The 23,599-nt window shown below is 36.5% G+C and overlaps 1 protein-coding gene across 1 annotated transcript; it reads right to left on the bottom strand.

Annotated features, from left to right (window-relative positions):
• Positions 1-2,479: 2,479 nt before the first annotated feature.
• Positions 2,480-18,601, bottom strand: TRPV3 (transient receptor potential cation channel, subfamily V, member 3). The gene is made up of 17 exons (XM_010573726.1): positions 18,483-18,601; positions 15,040-15,144; positions 13,321-13,407; positions 12,411-12,568; positions 11,554-11,730; positions 11,207-11,347; positions 10,477-10,757; positions 9,559-9,735; positions 8,638-8,796; positions 8,067-8,168; positions 7,425-7,498; positions 6,336-6,501; positions 5,753-5,819; positions 5,103-5,374; positions 4,171-4,283; positions 3,463-3,533; positions 2,480-2,574 (listed from the first exon to the last, which is right to left on the bottom strand). Exons 1-17 carry the CDS (start codon positions 18,599-18,601, stop codon positions 2,480-2,482), a joined length of 2,364 nt encoding a protein of 787 aa, XP_010572028.1.
• Between the last annotated feature and the right edge of the window lie 4,998 nt (positions 18,602-23,599).

Raw genomic sequence — 23,599 nt, 5'->3', positions numbered from 1 at the left:
AATGCACAAACCGTACCTGAATATTTCAGAATAGAAATTAAGAAGAATTCCAGGAGACTTCTCAGAATTTTGAGACTGTCTTGTTCTGTATTTGTAGAGATAAAGCCTGTCATAGTAGCTGAAAAAGAGAAAAAAGTGGGGATTTAATGAATTTAAAGTTAACATATTTGACAATAATTGGGGACAGAACAAACATTAAGAACTTTGCATAAGGATACAATAATTAGCTATTTACTGAAAGATTTGTTGTCTAGATAACCCCCAAATTATATCTTTTGAAAAGTGATGTCTTCCTTATTTACTACTAAGCCAAAAACCTTTTTTCCTATTTTGTGTAACTCTTACAGCAATAAAATAAAAACACAGGACAGAATGTTTATTGAATTACAAGTTTTATTTCTTTAATTTAAATAAACATTGTATAAAAAGTACAGAATTATCTGCTCTAGTCATTATTCATAGTGTTCTTGATAAAAGCCTTGAGATAGGAGACAGTATGTGTGATCTGGCAGGGTTCTGTGGCTACAAGAGGAGATTATTTTCTCAGCAAATAACTTCTAGAAACAACCGCCGCAGCTTCTTCCTCAGTTTTATCATACAGTTTTGCACCTGGACAGTGGCACAGCACATTCCTTACATTTTTTTGTGCCTTCCCTGTTTTATGGCTACACCTACAGCATGACCTCAGTACAGCACAGAGATATCTGAACTTGTTTTCAGTGACAAGTCTACCCATAGCAACATGGAGTACAGTGCAGGCTAGTTTATTCTGGTTCCTGAGTATATGTGAAGAGGTATTTTTTTTTGTACAAAAACTAGCACTTGAATCCAAACAGAACTGCACAGTCCTAAGGCAATATTCTTTGTTGGCAGTTTCAATGCAAAATTAACCAGCAAAGATGAAAGATTCCAAGACCACAGGAATTTTTCTTCTCATATTCACATATCCTACTAAGGCAGCCAAACAATGCTCAGATATTACCCATTGGTCTATTGAATAGCATTAATGTCCTTCCCCTCAAATTCCTATGCCCTGTAAAAACATAACTGAATTGAAGATTTTAATTTGATCCCATCCATCCAGGCCATACGTGGTAGGAAACACAGGATACGGCATCTACAGAAGACCGGTTGGGTAGCGAGAACCATGTCCACCATCCCTGCAAATAGCTTTGCACTATCCTTTCCGCTGGAGAGTTCCTTCATGCTCTCTTCTGTGTTAAGAAAGTCTTTTGGATCATTTTGCCCACAGCAGGCTTAGCTGTAAGAATCCAATGCAATTCATATTACCATTCAAATGCAGAACAGAATTCACCTGAGTTTTTCCTAAATAGCACCTTTAAAACAGGCACCAAATGAATACATGTGATGAAAACCCATGACACTGAAGACACGTAATGTACTAATTGAAATTTAAAAGTACATAGAAAAAACTTTTTTTTTTATACATACACACATAAAACAGAAAACTAAAAATATAATTCATGGTACTAGGTCATCACAGGTAGCGAAATAAAAAGTGCTACAGAAATGCATTACATAGTCCTCTGAATACAAAAAAAAAGCGCTTTAAAAGTCTGCAATTGCATTGTATTTAACTTATTTTGTTCATTTTGGGAAGAAATACTGACTTCTTATTTTTCTGAAGTGGTTGAATACAGAGATTAATTTCCTTTTAAACTGGAGGAACTTCCAACGTGATAACTTATTTCACACAGCAAGGTGCAACAGTATGGAAGAGCTGAGTAGGAAAAGTGAAGACCTTGTGACTGGAACAAACTTGGAAATATTGTCCATCATTATGTTTCTGCCCTGTTATTTTATGTGAAAGCGTATATACATAGTAATAAATAAAAAGCAGTAAACACCACATTATACCCTAGGGATTACATACAGGAAAACAGATCAGGCAAAGCTAATGAGACCTGAAGAGGCTTTCTCCAACTTGAGGGATTCAAGCCTCCAATAACACTGACAGTCAATACAAAAGCTTCAAATGTATCCAGAACATTGTTATTTCAAATAACATACTTCATTTAGTAGTCTTCAGAATTGAAATGCCTTTCTTTTCTCCACGACAAGAACTTAACTTTTTTCAGTGTACAAAATGTTTCTCATGAGTTAGAGATTCCAAAAGACAGCGGATTGGGATCATGATGTTCTTAGTTTTCCACAAAAGGAAGAAATATCTCACATTTGACCTTTTTTATCCAGTAAAAATTCTAGAGCCAAGTTTGAGTAGCGTCACACAGACTTGGACAGCAACAGTTTTCAAGAGGCTCAAAATTGAACCAGTGAAATAGTCTGTTTGATTTTAGCTTAGCTGCCCTGATTAAATGGGTTAAAGTCATCAGGCCATGTCACTGAAAGTTTGTGTTCCAGCTGGTTACAGCTGTCCAAAACATCAACAAAGCTTTCAGCATCCACTGCTGCTGATGCTTTTAACCTTCAGAACAACCACATATCAAATACAGCACAACTAAACAGAAGTTTCAGGCAAATCATCCATTTCTTCAAACGTATTCAGGGTGGTTTTGCTATTAGTTCTTGAATTATCTTGAACTTTGCTTGGATCTGAAAAAAAATGCATTATAAACAAAACAGGATATGGTAGAAACTGTTTATGCAAGACCAAAGTGTTGCACATCTATTTTTTTTGTTTAAAAACATGCATTTATTTAAACAGCAAGTTTTCAGTTTACTACCATATCTTATACAGAAATTTTTCTGCCTGCCCCTTTTCATTATTAGTGAGCTCATTCTACTATGCAATATAAATGCTAATTGACTCAAGAACAAACTTCAGAACGAGTCTCCCAGATCCTCATATGCCCCTATCAAACTCTGATGCCTGCTGCCAGAAGGACAGCTGACACCTCAAAGTTAGGTCATTTCTCTATTACACTTCCAACAATGTCAGCAGATGGGTATCTAGAATTTCCTGGTCAACATTCACAAGGGGCAATTTGTCATCCAATATATATTGCAAAACATAAACATGAATGTTCTAGGGTTAAAAACAACAGACTATAGTATTGTTAGGTAGAATCAATCCAATTTTTTGCCAAATTTTGCGATGCTATGTGTAACTATTTAAGGGCTAAATGTACTTCATGACAACTTTTTCAAAATAATATTTTCTGTATAATAAAGAGTTCTCCAGTCTTACACCATTCAAATGCCATAATAGAATGTAAAACTTAAATCAAGCATAACTGCTTAGAGAAAAATAAAGAAATGGTGAAAGCACCATGTTTTGGCACCAAGGTATAAATAACGAGAGTTTATAACCAACCCTTCTCTCCAAATCTTTAAAAATAATTTAACACCCCTACGATATTAGCCATGAGTTTCCCTAGCAGAAAAGTGTGGTTGAGTATCTAGATTATGAGAATTTATATATCAAAGCAGTTCCAAAAAAACCCGATTTCACAAATATGGTGTCATAAAATTTTGCAGTACCTGTTGGCCCTGGATCTTCATTAATAAATGAAACATGTGTTTTCCACTCGGTCCATTTCACTTCATTAATCCTGTTTATATTGTATATAAGTTGTGTTATTAGCATGCATTATCTCCCAGCTACATGGCTGCACTTCCCCTTTTATTTCTTTATCCCTTCTTGGGATTGTCATACTTTACCATCAACACCTGCTTTGCTAGTACTAAAAGGCCGAATGTCTTTTGCAGTGTTATGTACTATATGAAGATAAATAATAGTAAGACTACTTTGTGATTTCACACATTATGAGTACAGTCTTGAAACTCACCTTAAATATTTAAGTATTTTTCATAAAACAGCATAAGCTTTTCTTTAATATGGTAATCATCAATTAGCAAACAATTTAAATATAATTACTTTTAAACTAACATTCAAAGGAGATTATGACAAAGTGACATTTACTGCAAGTAGACTTGAAACTTGTCCATTAAAAACATATGAAGTTGAAAATCTGTTTTCTTACCAAAAAATTGTCTAAATAAAAAACCCTATATATTTTTTCCCATTTTTTAAACAATTGTTCACAACTGAAGAAAACAAATTGTATTTTTGTACACCTAATAATTTGTGGAGATGTAGAAATATTTCTACAAGAGACCTGAGGAGAAGCAACCTTGAAGAAACATACAGAGCAGAATTGATAGCACAGTATTCTAGCTTTGCTTTACCTTAAACACACCCTGGTGTCATTTTCAGCCACTTTACACCGTTCTCCCAGTTGGAATTTTTTCCTCAAACATTTTGGTAAGAATTTTTCAAATTCCAAAATAGTTCTGGCTCTCTATTAACAATAAATAGTAATATGAGTATGGTTAACCATATTCAAAATTATCTGATTTCATAGCATATACAGTTTGCAGGCTCCATGTTTCATTATAACATGCCATGCCTTCATCCACCATCCATAACCAGCACTGATTCCAACAACAGCAAATAACGTGGCATACCACTTATTTGGCATGTGGAAATAGGGAGTCCACGGCTTTCTTGAGTTAGACCCACCACAGAAGGCATACTCAGAGAAAAATCAAGAAATCTCACTCTAAACTCAGTGTTTAGGGTTTAATGCTAGCACACCTTCATGCAACACCCTGCCACGGGGATATATATAACCTGTAGTGGGATGCTGCCCACCACAGTAAGCAACTCCAACCCTAATTATGACTGTGTTCTCGATGACAGCTTGGGACTCAGAGCTGTCTAGCCTTGGTGAAAGACCAGGCTCTGATAAGGTATGAGAAATTGGAATGAACTCATGCATTGCTCAAACTCAAGGGACGGAAGAGCAGAGCACGCTGTGTTACAGATTTCTGGGCAGATAATGAAATACACCTTCCTGGTGACATATCAAGGGGAATGAAAGTCATAAAGGTATGTGACAGTGCAGGAGGTTGAAAATATGAGCCATAAGATTACCTTTAGGATAATTGTGAATTCTAAAATTACTTACTTCCACTATTTGTACACATATACAAATGGAGCTTATCATTTTTAATACCTAACCCGTTCTGTCAGTATGATAAGTTAACCATAGGTACAGCTCAAAAGATTGTAGCCAGTGCAGCTATACTTCACTAAGCAAACTAACTCACAAACAAACCTGGAGTTTCCAGATGTGCTCACTCTCTTTGGAAATATCTTCCACTGTTTCTCCCATTAATGCAATCAGCATGTTCAAGAGAAGAACAAAAGTCAACACAACATAAGTTATGAGGAGCAGAAGAAATAGTACAGGATACTTTGAATTTTGCTGGATCTCCAGATCACCCAGTCCTAGGGTGAGCTTAAAAAGATCCATCAGAACAGGTCCCAGACTGCTGTTGGAATGGCATTCACTGCCATCTTGGCAAGTTTCAATCAATGCAGCAAGAGCTGAGAAGAAAGCATGAGAAAATTTTAATCACAATAATGCTTTATGGATACCTGGCATTTTATCCTAAAAAATTCAAAACGCACTGCTTAATAAAGAGCTAGAGCTGCCCAGCAACATACACAGCACCAGCTAGACGACAGATTACCAGGAAGCAGAGAGAGCCCACATCCAAATGAAAATGCAGGCAATTGAGAAAGAGCCAAATTACTTATCTGTTCAGATAGTCTCTAGACAGTTTAAATCTCTAAACTTGGCTTTTTAATATCCAGAAGAAATCCCAACATGAGCTCTCATCACGACAGTAGGGTTCTTATTCATAATAATGCTAAAATTTTTACTCACACAGAGCATCAGTGCTTTTCTCCAGTAATATTTACCTACGCCAAATCCCAGCAAAAACACGATATAGACAACTAAAAATTTTATCACATCTTGCAGGATGACCTAAAAATTAAATTAAATATTTATCAGAAATGAAAATTGAGAACTAGTTTTATGCTTATGAATTCTTCAGGGATACAGGTGTGGTACACACTGAAGTATCAGATTGCTTTCATTAAGCAAACTAGTTGTAGTCTCAGTGAGAAACCCAGAGAAGATTTAGGTCTGATTTTTTATCTCATGACTGAGAGCCTGGTGTGTTGTCCAAGGGTGACTAACTCTGTACAATATAGGCATTACAGCATATGATGCAATTAAATAGCAGAACTACATTAGCTGAAAAAACACAAGTTACTTACATATTTAATACAATAAAATGTTAATTTTAAGATATAAACTAGTTTCTGCCATTGAAGTTACGTAGTATATTCTGCTGAAATAATACGTATAAACTGAAAATAAGAAATTTCAGTATGAACTATAAAATAAATCTAAATTGCTGAATATGCTTGATTGGGATTGTATCATAACAAGTAAGCATCATAACAAGGCAGATAAAACAAAACAAAACAAACTTGCCTTTTGAATCATAACACTGTAAATGCCCATGGACTGGAAACCTCTGGTGAAATAGAGCATATTAGCCCATCCTAGGGCCATTGCCAAAACAAGACACACAAGGTGTTCTTTGTAGGAAAACAAGTACAAAAAGACAGAGAAGATCACCAGCAAAGCTTGTATAAAACTGTTAAAAAACAAACACATGTATGTAAAAGGGAAATTACTAGCACAAAGCCAACAACATAATGGAAAAATATAAAAACAAGTTGTCTTTGCTTCTTATACTTCAATTCTAATTTCATATTGCATTCTATTTTCCCCTATGAACATTACCATTATAGTTTAACCATAAAATCAATGAGTACAGGTAGTATAAGTATATTAACATAGTAGGATTATATTTATTAAAGCTTACTTTAAGTGAACTACTCTCCCCAAAATAGTTTGTCAATGCATTCTTAATAGTATCTTTGAGGACATTTAATTCAAGCTTTAGTTTAATGAATTGTTAGAATCATTACAGATTTTCCATAAACAAGGAAGACACTAGTAGAAGGTATGGTGTGCTGTGATAGGATGTAAACCAGATTCTTAGCAGCATGGGATCGATATCAGTGTGGTTGTAGGAGAAGGAAGAAAGGTGGAGTTAAGCCACCTCTCTGTTTATTGATCCTACAATCATATGCTAGAAATGAGAGGGAATCATCTGTGATTTATCTAGGCCATCAGCCAGCTGAATCAGCTTTATGCTATTTTTCCTTCCCGAAGGAGTCAAAAGGAGTGTGAAACTGTATCTGGTTTCTTAACCAGGTTTCCTAAACAAATTTCTCTATATACAGCTCTAAAGAGATACAGCATCAGGAGATGCTAAAGACAGTACTGTACTTTGGAAAAAAATCCAGTCTGTACACATCAACCCCCAGTATTGTTACCAACCCATGGAACCATTAGTGTGTATTACGGTAAAGCTGCATGTAAGATTACATCCATCCCCCTAAAACCTGAAAATCTAGAGAAAAAGTGAGCATCCTCTACAGGAATCCTCCGTGACCATGAGATATATAAGCGTTTGATATGTAGTATTAAATATATACATGACAGACTTACAATGCAAAGTGGAACCACGCATCAGAGAGAATTGACTGCAGGTCTGAGGGCCTAAGCAGAAAGATGGCTACACTCTATGTAGACAGATATATAAGATACAGAAATGGTAGTAAGAGAAAACAGGCCTCAAAACTGATTTTTCAAAATAATTTAATTGAAGTTGGTGGTCTAAAAAAAAAATCTGTCTACTGATAAGACATATCTTCTGGAATTAAAAGTCTTTTTATAGGGCTGTAACTTCAAAGTTTAAATTTCTGTCATCTCTGGCATAATTTACTGGTTTTAATTATTTACAGTCTATGGCAAAAATTATACCCTGGTTTTTTTCCATTACAAGTTCTAATTCAACAGTGTCCTTAAAGCCAGTAATTTGACAACATTGATGTTGCACAAATATCAAATCTCTGTCTTGAGAATTTAAAAGGAAAAAAACCTCATACTTGTTTCACAGAGCAATACAGTTATATTCAAATATATAGCCAGGGTCATTCTGAGTAAGGGATGTATTGTGCCAAAGACTTTTAGAAATTACACTTATCAAAGATATTCCAAACGTATTGCCAATATCATCATTAGCATATTCATAAGTCTAGCAAAGTTCTTTACCTATTTTGTTATGTATTTGTTATTAAAAATTCTTACCTCTTTTATGGCTAAAAATATTGCTCCTAACATAACCATCACCTGTCCTGATAACTGCAGCCATCCCACACCACGTGTTAGAGCTAGTGGATAAGGTGGAGCCTGTAAGAGAGGTCCAAAAGGAGAGACTGAGTTCCATACCTGAAGAGTAAAAAGCAAAGTAACAGGAAGCCTCATGTATGTAGCTCTCTGGGTACACAATTTCTTCCCTGTCAGTGAGAATTTTCTTCATGGTGGATTCACAGAATCAGCCCCCTAATGTGTATATTTTAAATAGGAGAAGTTTCTTTCTTAAAACCAAAATACCGTCTCCACACTTTTAGAAATTTAACTACCTGTCTTTATATTATGTATTTGTATTTTGGGTCACTTTCACAAAATGCAAATGCAATTATCTCCTCTATTACTGCTCCTCTTCCTACCAGATACAAGACCTGATATAGGAGAACTGGTCTCACTACAGCCCGATATTCTGATATCTGGTTTTGGTTTAGCATTTTAAATACAATTCAGGAAATACTACTGCATTTTAAATCAGTAAAATTCAGTGAGATTAGATTGCTGTACTCACTTCATTTTCATTAGGCCTGTGGTAGGAAACTAATGTTAATGTTATATTGTATAGGAAATAAAAACAGCATGACATAAAAAACATGTGCTGTGCAAACTTCTTCCATTTCATTCGCAGGAGTGAATTCAGAGGCTCCAAAGTCAGCATTTCATGACGATTCTGTAGAAAAAAAACCAATTAAGATTTGAGCTTGCCATCTGTAAGGAAACTGAGATGATTTCAGGCACATATTTTGTGTATTCATTCAGTATCTCTCCTTACTTATCTAGAAACACATCTTTGAGCAAAGATCTGTGTCAGACCCTAACCTGACAAGATACAATGGGACAACTCTGACTCATGCTGGAATAACCTGCCATACTCTGGTAAATTATGATTGAGCTAAAACTGTAATGTGAACTTCAGGTCTTGCTTTCTACAGAAGTTTTATGTCGGTATTTGAATTTAGCAAACGTAAAAATCTGGCTTTGAAAAGGTAACATTCATGAATGCCTAAAATACCCACCTGTTAAGTTTGTAACTTAAGGCAGAGTATTCTTGTGAAGTATTTCTGTTTGCTTGCCCTGTTCTCATGCGCTATCTTAGGCAGCTGCTAGTGGCCACTTCATGGAGACAAGACACTAGCTTTGGTCTGACCAGCTGGGCCATATTTATGTTCCTATGTAAGGCAAATTAATGCTTCAAATGTAGAAAAAAACACTCCCAAAATGCCTAGTCCATGTTTCAGGAGCTGAATGCATATTCACTTACAGTTGACAATCTACAGAGATAGAAAATTAATCTTGCTCCTGATATAAAACTGAGAACCAAAAGTTGCTGTTTACTCTTTTACAAGTAATTCAGTCAAATGTATAGGCTAACATATCTGAAATGAGTGTACTGCTAGAAAACACATATATATTTTAGAAAAAGGTAACTTACACCAATATTTGTATTATAGACAATAATTTCCAACACTGAATTGTCTGCGGTGGTATCTAGTTCTGTCAGATCATAAAGAGAAGATTGAACAGGACCATAAGCCCAGTCTGTGAATTTTCTTGACAGGCTCCTGTTAGGCTTATCTCTTATCTCTCTGCTCAGGATGTATTTCAGAATCTAAAACATTAACAGAACCATTTGTAAGCAGATGCGTTCTTCATGGGAAAGGAGAAAGCACACATGCATGCTTGCCAACACCCCTACCTTTTACCCATCACATTTTCTACAGTAGTGCAATTCAATGTATTTGTAAATCTGTTATTCAGTAAGTGGTGTTAGAGATGACAGACCTCTAGGAAATAAATACAGTATTTTTAATGCCTCTGGATTTTCTGTCAGACATTTTTCTAAATGATGAAAGCACAATTTTCCATGCATTCACATTTATATCTTCCTTTAACTTTATCAGTTACTTTCTAAATTATCCCATTGTCAATTCTTTACCCCAGTACAGTTGATTTATGAGACCCAAATGCTACAGCAGCATAACAGAGCAGTTCTAGTGAATTTTCTGAAATTATTCAAAGACTGTATATTGTGTAGGTATAGTATTGTAATAAATGCAGAATTTCTGAGTTTCTGTACAACAGAAAGGTTTGCAAGGCTGCTTTTAAACAGCATGTGTATTTTGTACAAGAAGGGTTGTTAGAGGGAAACCTTGAAGGGTAGAAGCAACATTACAATAGAAATATTTGCTTGTATTTTTAACAAAATTAGCTCACCAAATACTACTGATACATAGTACAGCATAACCAGCATGGAAAACTACATGTCAGAGCACTAACGTCTGAGTACATAGTGGGCCTTGACTCTTTCTCCATACTTAATTTCTCTTAGATACTACTGAATAATACCCACCTCTAATTTCCCAGTTTTTGCAGCTAGTTGTAGTGGTGTCAAACCCTCCTTATTCTTTGTTGTTTCCAAATTTCTGTCTTTACTTTTCAACAAAATCATATCATACATTCTGATTACAAAGTCATTCTGGGTTTTGAAGTCCTCTGCCACAGTAACTAATGCATGGAGGATATTGTTTCCTCTTGAATCCTGAGAGGTAATATTAGTGCTGGTATTGTCCATTAACAGTTGAATTATGTCTGGTTGATTAGTACATGCAGCTAATGCCAGTGCAGTTTCACCTACAGAATTATAAAGTGTAACATGGTTCATGTTTTATTACAAGCATTCAAATCATATTATAAAAGAGTGACTGTGTTAAGCATCTTAATATATGAAAGCATATTTACATATTGATTGTACTGAATTTAGCTCTTGTTTTATAAAAGCTTAATTTGCATGAAAACATTATTTGGAGAAAATCTTCAAAACTAAATTTGTTACATTTTATTTGCCATTCAGCAGTTACAATTTTTTTGTAAATGTTTTACAACTATTTCTGAGTGTTTATAATACATTGCACTCTGGCAAGTTAATTTTACAAAGGGTACTATGCCATTTTTATATCTTGTGACGCAAGTTTCCTAATCTAGGTTTAGCTACAGTAATGATTCACACTTGCCTGTCTTCCATACTGTCTTGTTTGGGTATTCCTTCCTATCTTTTCCAGAAAGACCACATTTCCACTTACCAAAATAAAAGCCTTCATGCTTATGTTTGGGATTAAAGAAAACACCCTGGGCATGAGCATTGACATCAGCTCCTTTTTCTATAAGGCTCTGAGTTATTTCATATTGTCTTCTTTCGATGGCAATATTTAGAGCTGTCTGGCCTGAAACAACAGACAGAGGTACTTAGGGTTGAATGTCTTGAGCACATTATGAAACATTAATGATGTTTTACAATGGAAAGCACCAGTGATAATGAATAAAAGTAGTTTTAGGAATTTAAACCATCATTAGAATGTTTGAAGAAAACATTACTTTTATGGATGGTATATTTAACCATATACCTGAAATTGGTATCAGATGGCAATACCTTTATATGCCTCTTCTGTGTATGCTGCATTGATAAATCTCTCCAAAATACCATTTTCTTCTGCAAAGGATAGTAGCATATTCACTATCTCATTTGTGTTTTGGTTGATGTTCAGCAGAGCTTTCATCAGACAAGTTTTGCCAGTGTCTGAAGCTGTGAATTTTTTCATCAGATAGTCTACAAGAGTGAATTTTGAGATTAGATCATCATTATTTATTAAAGTGGATGAAGAAGAATTCTAATCTTTTGTTTAATAGGGGTGGGACCTGAGGGACGTGTATGAACATAAATTATTTGCCAAACAATTACTCCATCCTATTCACTTTGTATTTGAGCTATGTATACTTGGTGAAACAATGCATGCAGAGATGTGGTACTAATTAATAAGGTAGTCAATGCACTTGTTTTTTCTTTTGGACACCCCACTGCCATGGTAACTCCAGACAGACCCAGAACTCTTTAACTTCTCTGCTTGTTCTACTATGCTGCACACATCGCAAGCCCTGTCTATACTGCGATTTGACTGCAGTTTGGAGAGAGACATCAGCCTTGAGTCTCGTGGTGCAGAAGGCTAGCTTAGGTATGGCTATGGGAATACAGCGCAGATAAACCCTCCATGTATCATAAGTAGGAGACAAATACTCTCCAGTGTTCCCTCAGAGGCAGCAAGGAGGTGGCTGATTGAATACCTTAAGTTTTCATTTAGAATTAGGAAATGCAACATACATTACGTTGCAAACAAGTGACTGGAAATTTACAGGCAAGTAGCTGCTGCACAGAGATATTTCCCAGTTTTAGACTACACATATGGTGCCAGAAGAGTTAATAATATTCCTTCAGGTAACTCCACAGCTTACCTGTAACAGTCATGTTTGTACATGCGTTTGATCGTTCCTTCAGCTCTGCAAGCAGACATTGCAGTTGTTCTACATTCCCCTCAGATACTGCCCGAAATATGTATTTTTTCAGCTTCTTCCGGGCACTAGTCTGCTCAGGTCCTTGTGATATGTTAGCACTGAATTATAAGAAATAATAATGAAATTGCTGACTCAATTTACTGTGTTTTATTTTATTTTCTACATAAAAGGAAAAAGAAATACAATTACTTGCCCCAGACTAGATATACTTGTCCCGCTTCCATATATCTTGTGGCATGGATCTCTCAGAATGTTTCTGCAGATTGCTTATTTGCAGATAAGTGGCTATTGAGAGGGCTTTTATAATAATGTACATTTTTCAAGTATTTTGTTTTGCATTTTTTCCCAGTTTATCCATTCATTTAAAACAAAGGCTAAGAAATACTTCTTCTCTGATCTGTCCACAACTTGCTGACTTCAGTGCCTGAATTTACCTGATGGTGCACTCCAGCTGCACCCATCCCACTCACAGCAGAAGATAATTTTTAACCTTGGATCTTCTTACACAACTTTCCTGATCATACATTATTCTGGAATAAGAATTATTTAATATTTTCCCCCCAATCAGAAATACTCCTAGCTCATGCCTAGTTGTGCATGGTGTTTAGGTCCTCTGTTGTCATCTAGGAAACAGACATTATACACGAAGAATCCTCACACTAAATAGGAGATTTGAGAACAGCAGAGGTTAGAGTTGCTTATTTCAAAATTTAATTATTGAAGAATTGGAAACGCATGCACACATATGACCTTATTTCTAAAACGTGGCAGGCAAAATAGGTAGTATCTACCCTATCATAGACTTAATCCATTGAAAATGTACTAAGAAATACTTTGTATCTCCACTCACCAACAACTGTCTACATTAGGGCTATATTCAGTCGCGTCATCCTGAAGAGACTGTGGGGAATCCATATCTTCCCCATTTCCAGATGCACTATAGAAAACCAGAAAAGGGCTAAGCGCTAAGTCAGGAAGATGTTGGAAGACATTTTGGCAAATTGCATGAAGAATCAGTCAATACTAGGAAGCATTACCTACAGTAGAGCTGAAATTAGTCTAAGCTGACACTGTGCTTTTTAATTCTACCATTTTATCTCGCCCATGAATTTTAAAGAGTGGTAAAAATGAAGAGACCCACAGGATTTTATTATATTTAAAAAATCATTAGGAAATCAACCTGGTTTGTGTTTTACTATGTTATTTCATTACAGATCCTGAAACTGTGGGAAGTTTTTTCATTTTTTTTTAACGATCACTGCTTTTTATGCATCATCCTGAATGCTTGAAGCTTACATTCTTCCTTTTCACATGCTTAATTTGTCATCTGCCACAAAACAAGTGCTAAATCAGTAACAGTGCCTGGGTTGCAAGCACACAATGGAAGTGATTTACCTAAAGATTTACTACACAGTACACTGTAGGCAACTCAAGAGCATTTTGCAGCTGACTTGAATGGAAGCTTCAGCTAAAAGAAACTGAGGACTGGGCCCTAAATACATATTTAGGTAATAAATGTAAAGGATTTCAATGGCATTAGTATTTTGTAATTGCTGTACATAATTTCCAGATATTCCTAAAAGAAGATCTGACTTAAAAATTAATTTATTATAATTTTTCTTACTTGTATTTTTCTTTTCTATAAGGTTCAGATTTGATGAACTACCTCAGGCTAATAACTTAGGGAGCCTGAACTATTAGTTCTTGACAAAACAGATGTATGGACAGTAATGCAAGGATTCAGCATTGCTCTGCAGATATTCCCTTCCCTTTGAAATAAAGCTGGTAGCTCAGAGTCCATTCTTATTCAGTCTGTCACTTCTCTGCAGAAAGCCATGAAGAATCTGGTGACAAAGCGTATGTGTCTTGTGCAGGTCACTCTCTAAATGAGGGAGAAATTTGGATACCTCTCCTCTGAAACCAAAATAAGACTGTCAGCTAACTCCAAAAAGCTGACCAGACATCCATCAGACACAAAGACATTTAGCCATTCTGGGCTTATACTAGCTATGATGCATATTTCCCTTATTCATAATTATTGGCTGTTAGTGCCCCACACTTCTAAAAATTAAGCGCATTCTTCCCAGTCATAATTCTTCTCTATTCACTCAGCATTACTGGCTGCCTTTAAATATTTCAGACTCAGCATCTTCATGTTGTTTGATTGTTAATGAGCAATAGAGGGAGGATGTCAGCACACAGCTGGGAATAGGGTTTGCTAAATTAAGCGGTGGTCTTCATGCAGTAGAAAATACACAAATAGGTGTGTGGACTTTGTCCTAATGTATCAAATAAGAGGCTAAGATAAAAAAAAAAGACTACTGATTTTAAATTTATTCAAATCTGAGGCCTGATTAATTCAGTGTAAATGACAGCAGTAGATAAACTCAAAGACAAGTCATCTAGCAACAACTGACCTCCAATGGAGTTCTGTCTTTGAAGTGACCAACAGCTAAGAAAAGCCATGTGAAATTTTAGCTCTGAAGTCTAAGGAGAAATAAGGAGTAGCTGCTGAAAAGAAAATAGATATATTTGCAGTATGACTATTGCATATGCATCTATAACTTACCATGGACGAATATTTGAATCCATTGGTTTTGAAAACACAGGGGGAGACGTATTATTTGGAGTTGCATTGCTTTCAAAACCATCAATCTCCAGAAAAAAGTGTGAACTGTTGAACACAGTGCATTTAAAAAATGTTAATAAAAAAAGCAAACTCAACCATAAAATAAGCAAAGCACTACACATACATGCCTAGGACAATGTTGATAATTTATATTTTCTGGCATTATACCTAATAGGATGCTGGAACAGAGGCTTATCTACTTTCCCCTGGGGGGATCCCAACCTCCAACAGTGTGCCCATGCCCAGCACTTTCATGCTGGCAGATGGGCAAAAGATCCCGATATATTTTTAGGACACGTGGTATCGGATCCTGACATGTCTAAGCAGCTACCCCAGCAGCCTAAAAACAGCCTTGCATCCAACTTCTGTGCAAATAGCTGAATGCAACACCAGACATTTATTAAACAGCTATACATGTATGCATACACACACACGCATATTCTTTTTAATCTACTGCATTCTAGTCCCTATTTCTCCAGCCAGGAGCCATCAGGATGGATCATTTCAAACCCATCAGCAGTGATAATGAAGTCAGAAAGTTTGAAAGGTCGCATGTTAAATAACATCAGGCATTTACACCATCCAGGACTGAATGTGTAATCTTGCCAGTCAGTGCATGACATTTAACTATTTATTTTCCCTATAAATAATTAATTTTTTATAGGGAAAAGAAATTAAATTTGAAACAACACAGAAAAGGGAGCATGAGAAGAGTAGGAAGATTTTGCCCTTTAAAGCTTGCAGAGTTGAGAGGCAAAATCAATGGCTTGATATTGCTAGATCTCATTAAAACATTGCTACATTTCACCAAAGACAGAGCAGTTTCAGTGCTCGATGTAGCAACTACCGCATGGCCCATTGTTCAGAAACTGTCTTGCATTTCTAAAATGTTCCAGTAGTCACCTAGAAAATGTTTCCAATTCACCTAATATTTATGGTTTAGTCCATAGGGTATTTCTTCTTTTTTTTAACTGCATCTTCCCCAAAGAATCCTGTTGAATTAAAGTACACATACTGATGATAAAATGCAGTATATTAGGACACTACTGAACAACCTGTTGATATCTGCTAAAAATAGCATGATCTAATGGCCCTAGTTGAACTCATTTGCCAATGGCTTTGTGGTCCAAGTGTCAATTTATTGTGTGTAGTTGTTTAAACTTATATGACCTTTTAACATTTGAGATGTGCCTCAATGTATTCTAAGTAGGCAGCAAGTAAAATGCCACTTCTGGTTTGCAGGACTACGTCCCTGAAATTACTGAGGGAGGGATTGCTCTTCAGAGCAAAGGAAAAACTAGATAGAAACAGGACCATTGCCATTACTTATGCCAGCTGCTGTTTATCGCTGCTGTTTCACTGGGGTCTGGGCTTGGCAGAAAGACTAAGGACAGGTGAAAAAAGCATGGGTTCATCCTGCTTTTTTGCATTCCCTGACCATGAAGTGCAGGAGCTGTCCCAACAGGCAAACATCCGTTGGAAGCTGCAGTGAACCTCCATAAAGCCAGAAGTGCCAAGCTCTAGGCTTTGCTGGACCATCTCACCTGCCCTTGGCTCAGCACCAGGAGGGGATGGTACACTACAGGCTGATGTCTCTGACAACAGCTCCTGCTCTCCCAACAGTGTGTTCATGCTGAAGATTTTGGCATCCAAGAGATGTACAGCAGCTATGAAGTGGACCGTGTTTTGGAGGCTGACATACCTAACCTATCCTGGCATGTGGGTTATCTGGGGATACCATGGGGAGAAAAAAAAAAACCAAAAGCCACTGTGCAAAGCAGGTGGACAGTTGCCAACAAATACCCAAGTGCTTACGTGGCCATGGTGCACACTCTCGGGAACACTGCCCATAAACATAATCGGGCTCTGACAACGTTGGCAGCACTCCTCCCAGCCTGCCTGTCGGTTTTCCTGTACTTAATTATATACTGTTAGTCCACCCAAATACCAGGACCTTCAAGAAGGGGAAGTCATTGTCTTTTGAGAAAGTGCATATTAGCAATACATTTTGTCAAGTGAGAAATGCCACCCGTGGAAGTGTACTAGCTGCTTAGTGGCGCAGTAGAAGGAAGCATCTTGAAGCAACAGAAGTACAGCAGCATAGAAACATATAATTAATAGAACACGTTAAACCTCTGCATTAAAATTCACGTGATCTTTGTTCCTTATATTACAGGAATGTTGTTGGCCACACCCTGAGCTCTTGGTTGAGAGGTGGGAAAAACCCCAAGGTTACTGTTACTGATGCCACAAAACTGAATGTGAGATATGAGCTTAAGTAATTGAGGGGTAGTGTTTGCCAGTATTTGTTGTAACTACACAGTCTTCCATGGAATTGCCCCTAATTGAAGTACTGGGTGTATTTTGAGCTGTTCAAACACCTCATCTCCCCTTTCTGCAACCAAAGAGCTTCTCTCTGAATTTAATGACAGAAAGACAAATTGGGCCACCCAGGCAGTGGGTCTCAAATAACTAATGGCACCATTTCTGTGGAAAGTGATTCCTCTGATTATTAAGATTTAAAAGTGTCAGAACAGCCACAATTGCCTAGACCTTCAGAGTTTCAAAATTTGCCATAGCTGCTAGTAATTAGCCACAGAGTGAAAAGTTTATGAATGAAAATTCATCCTCACTCTACAGTAACTTAGTTGACTTGAATAGCATAGTATCAGGAATGAATTACTGCTTACATTTCCCCATTCATATTAAATACAAACCCTTAATCCTTTTATTAATTCTCTAGCATAAATTGTGAATGAAAGTGAATATTTTATAAAATAATGAAGTCTTGTTAATCAGAATAATGAAAAATAGAGGTTTCTGTTTGTGATAGGATTTTTCAAACCTCCTGCTCTCCCAGCCCTCATTTTTAAATTCACCTCTAGCTCTCCATAATCTGTCACATTCCCATGTGAGGCTAAGTTTGAAATGTTCCCTTTTTTTAGGCCAGGATCTCTTACATAAAACCTGGTGTACCCTGCCACACGATCTCTTTTAAAAGGATCACTCTACCTTCTCCTACTGAAACACTGACCATCATTAGACCACACTCTTGTAAGCTTATACAGTTGTATAGAGTGGATGCAGAAAGCCCAAATGATATGAGACACAAACTTAAAAGACTGGTGCATGAGTCTGGTGTCTCTAGGATAGGGGTTAAATATTTGTCCCATTAGGGTAAACACATCATATGTCTACCTAACCAGGATACTCTTCCACTTCTAAACAGCATAAGCGTATTTTTTTTGAAGGCACCTTGTGTTCACCAGGTCTCTCATTCATCTATGCAGCATGAATAAAGGTGTTAGTGATATTTCAGTGCAAATATCTACTAAAGGAGATAAAATGGAGTTTTAGTGATTTAGGCTGAGCTAGAGTCCTACCTTTTCTTTGTGGGAGTGCTTTCACTTGGTTTTTTCTCTTGCTGGTTTGAAGGGGGAATACCAGATGGATTTGTTTTCTTGCCCATTAGTGGAATAGTTTCGTTGTTATCTTTAATCATGTTTCTGCAGTAGATATATTCACAGTTACTTAACTCCTGCTCATTTGAAGAAAGTATAATGACCAAATTGCCTATTTACAGTCTCTTCACATGTAAGCACACAAATCTTGATTTTTTTTTTTTAAGTTTTTCATTTTTCAGTTATTAAGCACATACACATCATTTTATGTGTCAAGGCTGGAGGGTTATATTCATGACAGATTAAATTACATTCTAAAAAAAGTGCCATTAAAAGTGATACAATAAATCCAGGAGAACCATGAATTCAAGCATACGCCTAAATTAATCTGAAGGTAGTCTGTCAATCACAATGACAGTATACATTATTTTGAGAAACAAAAAGAGCACAATGACTTTTATAAGTAGCCCTAAAGTTTGTGCATATTTACAGTTAATATAAGTAGTCCACTCTTATCCAAGATAACTTCAGAAAAGTGGTAAATTTCAGGAAGATCTGTGCAGCAGATACAATGTGTGAAAGAAGGTTCCAGACATGAAGGGTAGGGAGCACAGAAAAAGCTCTGAAACTTTTCACTGCATTAGAGTAACAGAAGCAACAGACAGACTCTGAATACGATGCCCAGGCTGAGCTCAGCTAAACAAACAATCACATGGAGAACATCAAGGACTTGTGTGTCCTGGTGACATTTCTCAACTTTTCTTCAGGGAAAAAGAAAAAAATCATGACTCTACTGGATGGGAAGAATCACCACTACATGACACATTTAATGCATGTTATCTGCTTATAAACACCCACAACGTGAATTCTGTAAGTAATAATGAGTAACTATCTTCCTATTTCTCAATGTAATACTCAAGGGCATGATTTTAAGTCACCAAGGATAATTTGAAAGCAAGAAGGTGAATTTAGGATACTTTAAAATTCTCTGAATGTAAAAATAGTTAAGTTTTACGAGATCATGGACCCATTCTCAGGGAAATCAGGGGAGTGCCCTCCATACCCAAGGACAAATGAATAAAAATCACTTGCCTGCAAGTTTGAACAAAATGAACTACACATTTTTCCTCTCCTACCTCCACTTTCCTTAATGTTACAAATGTACACACAAACTTTCTACTCCTGTCACAGTGTTGTCAATGTGCCTTAGCACTAGAATTTCTTCATTAAGGGAATATCAAGATATGGAAAGCAGATTGTGAAGCGTGTTTGAAAAGACATGACACCTGGTATGAGAGATGAGAGGCATATAAAATACATTGATATTTGAACGAAAATCTATTAATGCATAAACAGCAAATGTTTAATTATGGGAAATTTTCAATCCCAAGTACAGAGAACCGAGAATTTACAGGGCCCAAACACATGTAAGTGCAGCTGTAATTTCTTGTCACTAAATGGGATAGAAATCTGAAATATTGGAAACTACTCCTTACCTTGAAAAGGCTGACTTAAAAAAACAAGCTTGAAAATAAATTTTTATTGTGTTTTTTACCATTGGTAGACATGTTCACGCTAGTGCAACTCAGAAAGATGGCTAGTCTGGATGCATTTCCTAAGAATTCATATCACAACTTTCATAGAAATAATTTATGAAGGGCAAATATGATTTACTTAGTACACTTGCATACAAAGTACACCGTAGCTTTCACTGCAGTAAATGCACAAAAGAACTTAATTTGGATATTACATATTCGAGGTAGGAAAAGGGCTTTGTCTATGCCTTTGAAAATGCAATTCATGTAGTCTTCATACACATGTTCTATCACTGAATACACTGATAAACATTTAATCTTAACACAGCTAAAACAAATGACTGTTGTCTTGCTTAGTTCATAAATAATTCTGCTACTTACTTTTTACCAAGTACTTAAAGAGTAAACAGCAGTTTATGAGTAAAGACATTTCCCATCCAGAGGAAGATGCAGATGTGATACTTGACATAAATCAAATATAAGGGGACTAGAATAAGATGGAGATGGGCATTAAATAGCTTCACAAAAGAAGTGACTTTAAAGGAAGAGAATAGTTGGAAACAGATTAATAAGTCAAAAAGCGTGTCAGCAAAAGGAGTTGCCAAGTTGAAAGAGGTGCAGCTGGTAGGTATATGAAGTTGGAGGGCTCAGAATGAGTGGTAGGAAGAGCTGGCAAAATAAAGACCAAGGTTAAAAATCTCTAAAGAAGAGCCTCTCATTTGTGAGCAATACTGGAGCTGCTCAGATATAGCAACACATTTCTGTGTGGGCCATCTGCAGGGGGAGCAAGTCAAAGCCCCATCTGCAGCCAGTTTTCACTGCAGAGATTTTAGCAATGACTCGAGAGCAGGCTACATCATGTCAGAGAGATGAAAATAGTCAAAGATAGCGCTGAAGTTGTATTGGATGATGAAGGACTACTGAACCATCAGTGATTTAAGGAAACAATTTGGGAAGGAAAAAGAGGAAAGATTCACTTTTGTGTGTATGGACTACAGCTTTCAAAAGCACATAGGAGATTTGCCTGTGCAGTCTCAGCTACAAAGACTATTTTAAACAAGATCTCAGAGTCTGCACAGGTAAATAACTGCAGGCACAATAGAAGTACCACTTTGCTACAGTGCTGAGGTAGCGTCTGTTTCTAATTTTCAATCACGATTAACTGCATACTTAGATGAAAACTAAGCTAGGGCTTTCATCATCATCTTCCAGTACACTATCATTTTCTGTAATCTGTGACATATAGAGAAAAATAGTGCAACAGCCTGAAGAATGTCAAATCATAAGTAGTGTAGCTTACATAACCCGATATGGAGTGTCTTCTTTTGTTATAACTATTTTCTACTCCCATTATTTAGTTAATTGTTACTTACAGGCCATCAAAGAAGTGGCTTATTTGAAACGGGCAGTGAGACAAAAATACTGCATTGATTGATAGTATTAAGAATTACTTTGATTCTGAGGACATTGAGGACTTGTTATCTCATCTCCAGTGTGCTGGGGACAAGAAAAGGGCATTTATCTGTAATGGAGAACAGGAGTCCACCACTCCTACAGTAAGCAGCACTTTACACACTATCACAGACTCACCTCATGTGAGAACAAGAAAAATCATACATATCTATATCTCTATAGCTCAATAGCACTATAAACAAAGTGGCTAAAGAGAGAATCCTACAAATCAGAAGAAACACTCAGCGGTGATATCATGTGTCAAAAGTCTTTTCTTCCTTAGGGGCAGAGGAGTGGAAGTGACCACCAATAGCTGTTTCATTCACAGGATCCTTCAAACATCCAGAGCACAGACCACAATGCTTTCCAGCACCTACAACCTAATTCTTACTAGCTCATAAAAAAGAAATCCCCTCCCCGAGGGGAAAGACGATAAACCTTCATTTTTACTTTTGTGCGTTATTTATGGTATATGAATCCTATCAGCAGAAAGTTACACTTGATAGAAAGTGTTTCATCTTTCTGTAAGGTTTTTAAACTTCTAAGGGGCATTAGTAGACATCAGGTGCTATCAGAAAGTAAATTTCTTCTTGGTGAGAAATTTGTTCTTTCCTATGAAGGTTTTTACTAACAGAAATTTTAAAAAGACTTTGTGAAAAGCAGTGTTTTTCCCTGAGGAAAATACTTTAAGATTATTTACCTGCCTATCTCTGAATTAAATAAAAAAAAAAAAAAGAGATTTTACTGAGTTGAAATAAAAACTATTCTACTAGGCTAGGTATTTTACTTTCAACAGTCACTACAGTAAGTGAAACTTTCAGTGGAAGGTAAATGTATTATTTAAGTTTAGCTTGTATGATAGTATATTTTGGATCCCCTTGGCACAGAAATTAGGGAGTGTAACAGTGCATCAGGCTGAAAATACAAATGAAATTAGGTCTATCTTTCTTCACTTCTGAATGCCCAAGGAGTTAGTGTGGTATGGCTCAGGAAAAAGACAGATTTATAAATTAGAAAACCAGAAACAAGCACAACAGAAAAGCATTCTCCAGTTGAAAGATAGGTTTAGTCTTTGTCTCTTGAAGATTTCACTCTCTACAAAAGCATCACACCTACACCAAACACCCACAGAAGCTCCCAGAGAACTTACCCTGCTTACGAAACTTGCATTTCAGTATAGACAAGGTGCCTCAGAATTGTACAAGTGAAGTTCAAAGTAGGTGCCCACTGATACTGCGACAACATCTGAAGAAGATAATCTGCCAAATGAGTAAAATTATATTCAAGCTCAAAACTATCCTAAAAACGCAAACCCACCCTTCTTCAGTCATCCAGTTTGCTCGGCTATCGGAAAGCACAGATAAGTACAGTGCCGGAGTGCTGCAGCCTTACCGGGTTTGCTACATCTGAAATTAGGGAGCAGAGAGAAACTTGCTAGACAACAAACTCTTTACTTCATAGCTGCCAAAGTGGGATGACACACACACACGCAATAATTATATACTGAAATATTACTAAAGCTGAGTCGCTCACAGATGACTTAATGGCAGCAGTAGAATATCTAAAACAATCACTGCTCTGCAGTTTACATACTGTTTTCAAAAGAAAATGGTTATGCACATGCATTTGGGTTGTAAATTACATCCCTTTATGTCATGCTTAGTTTATTATATATTATGGAACTACTCAGAAAGCACAAAGCAAAAATGAGAAAATGATCATGCTAAGTGCTCCAGAAAGCAAAAATTTTTGCTATTTCTTTGAAAAAGTAGTAACGGCCTTAGAAAATCTTACACTTCCACAGTGATAATGTCAGTGAAAACATGGTGGGCGTGTTTAGATCTTTCCCTATCTATAATAATTTTTGATGAATGCGTGCCCTTAGTGTCTGCGAGAATACAAACAGGCATGTTTCGCATAAAAAGTACTGTTGTTACTTCTTGCTGTGCCAACTACAGGGAATGGCATTTTTCAGCTTTGCTAGTTTTGAGCTGTTGAGCAATGGTTAATGCAGACTTCTGTTTTGGAACATGCCAGAATGTGACCATAAGTTTTTTTCCTCTTTTTATAGAGTCTTTCCATTATCACCAGAAATAGTATGTTTAAAACTTG

This window comes from Haliaeetus leucocephalus, unplaced genomic scaffold (assembly GCF_000737465.1).
Source record: "Haliaeetus leucocephalus isolate CR32 unplaced genomic scaffold, Haliaeetus_leucocephalus-4.0 Scaffold395, whole genome shotgun sequence".
Taxonomy (NCBI): Eukaryota; Metazoa; Chordata; class Aves; order Accipitriformes; family Accipitridae; genus Haliaeetus; species Haliaeetus leucocephalus.
The sequence above is the reverse complement of the archived record's forward strand: the minus strand, read 5'-3'. Positions and strand labels throughout refer to the sequence as shown.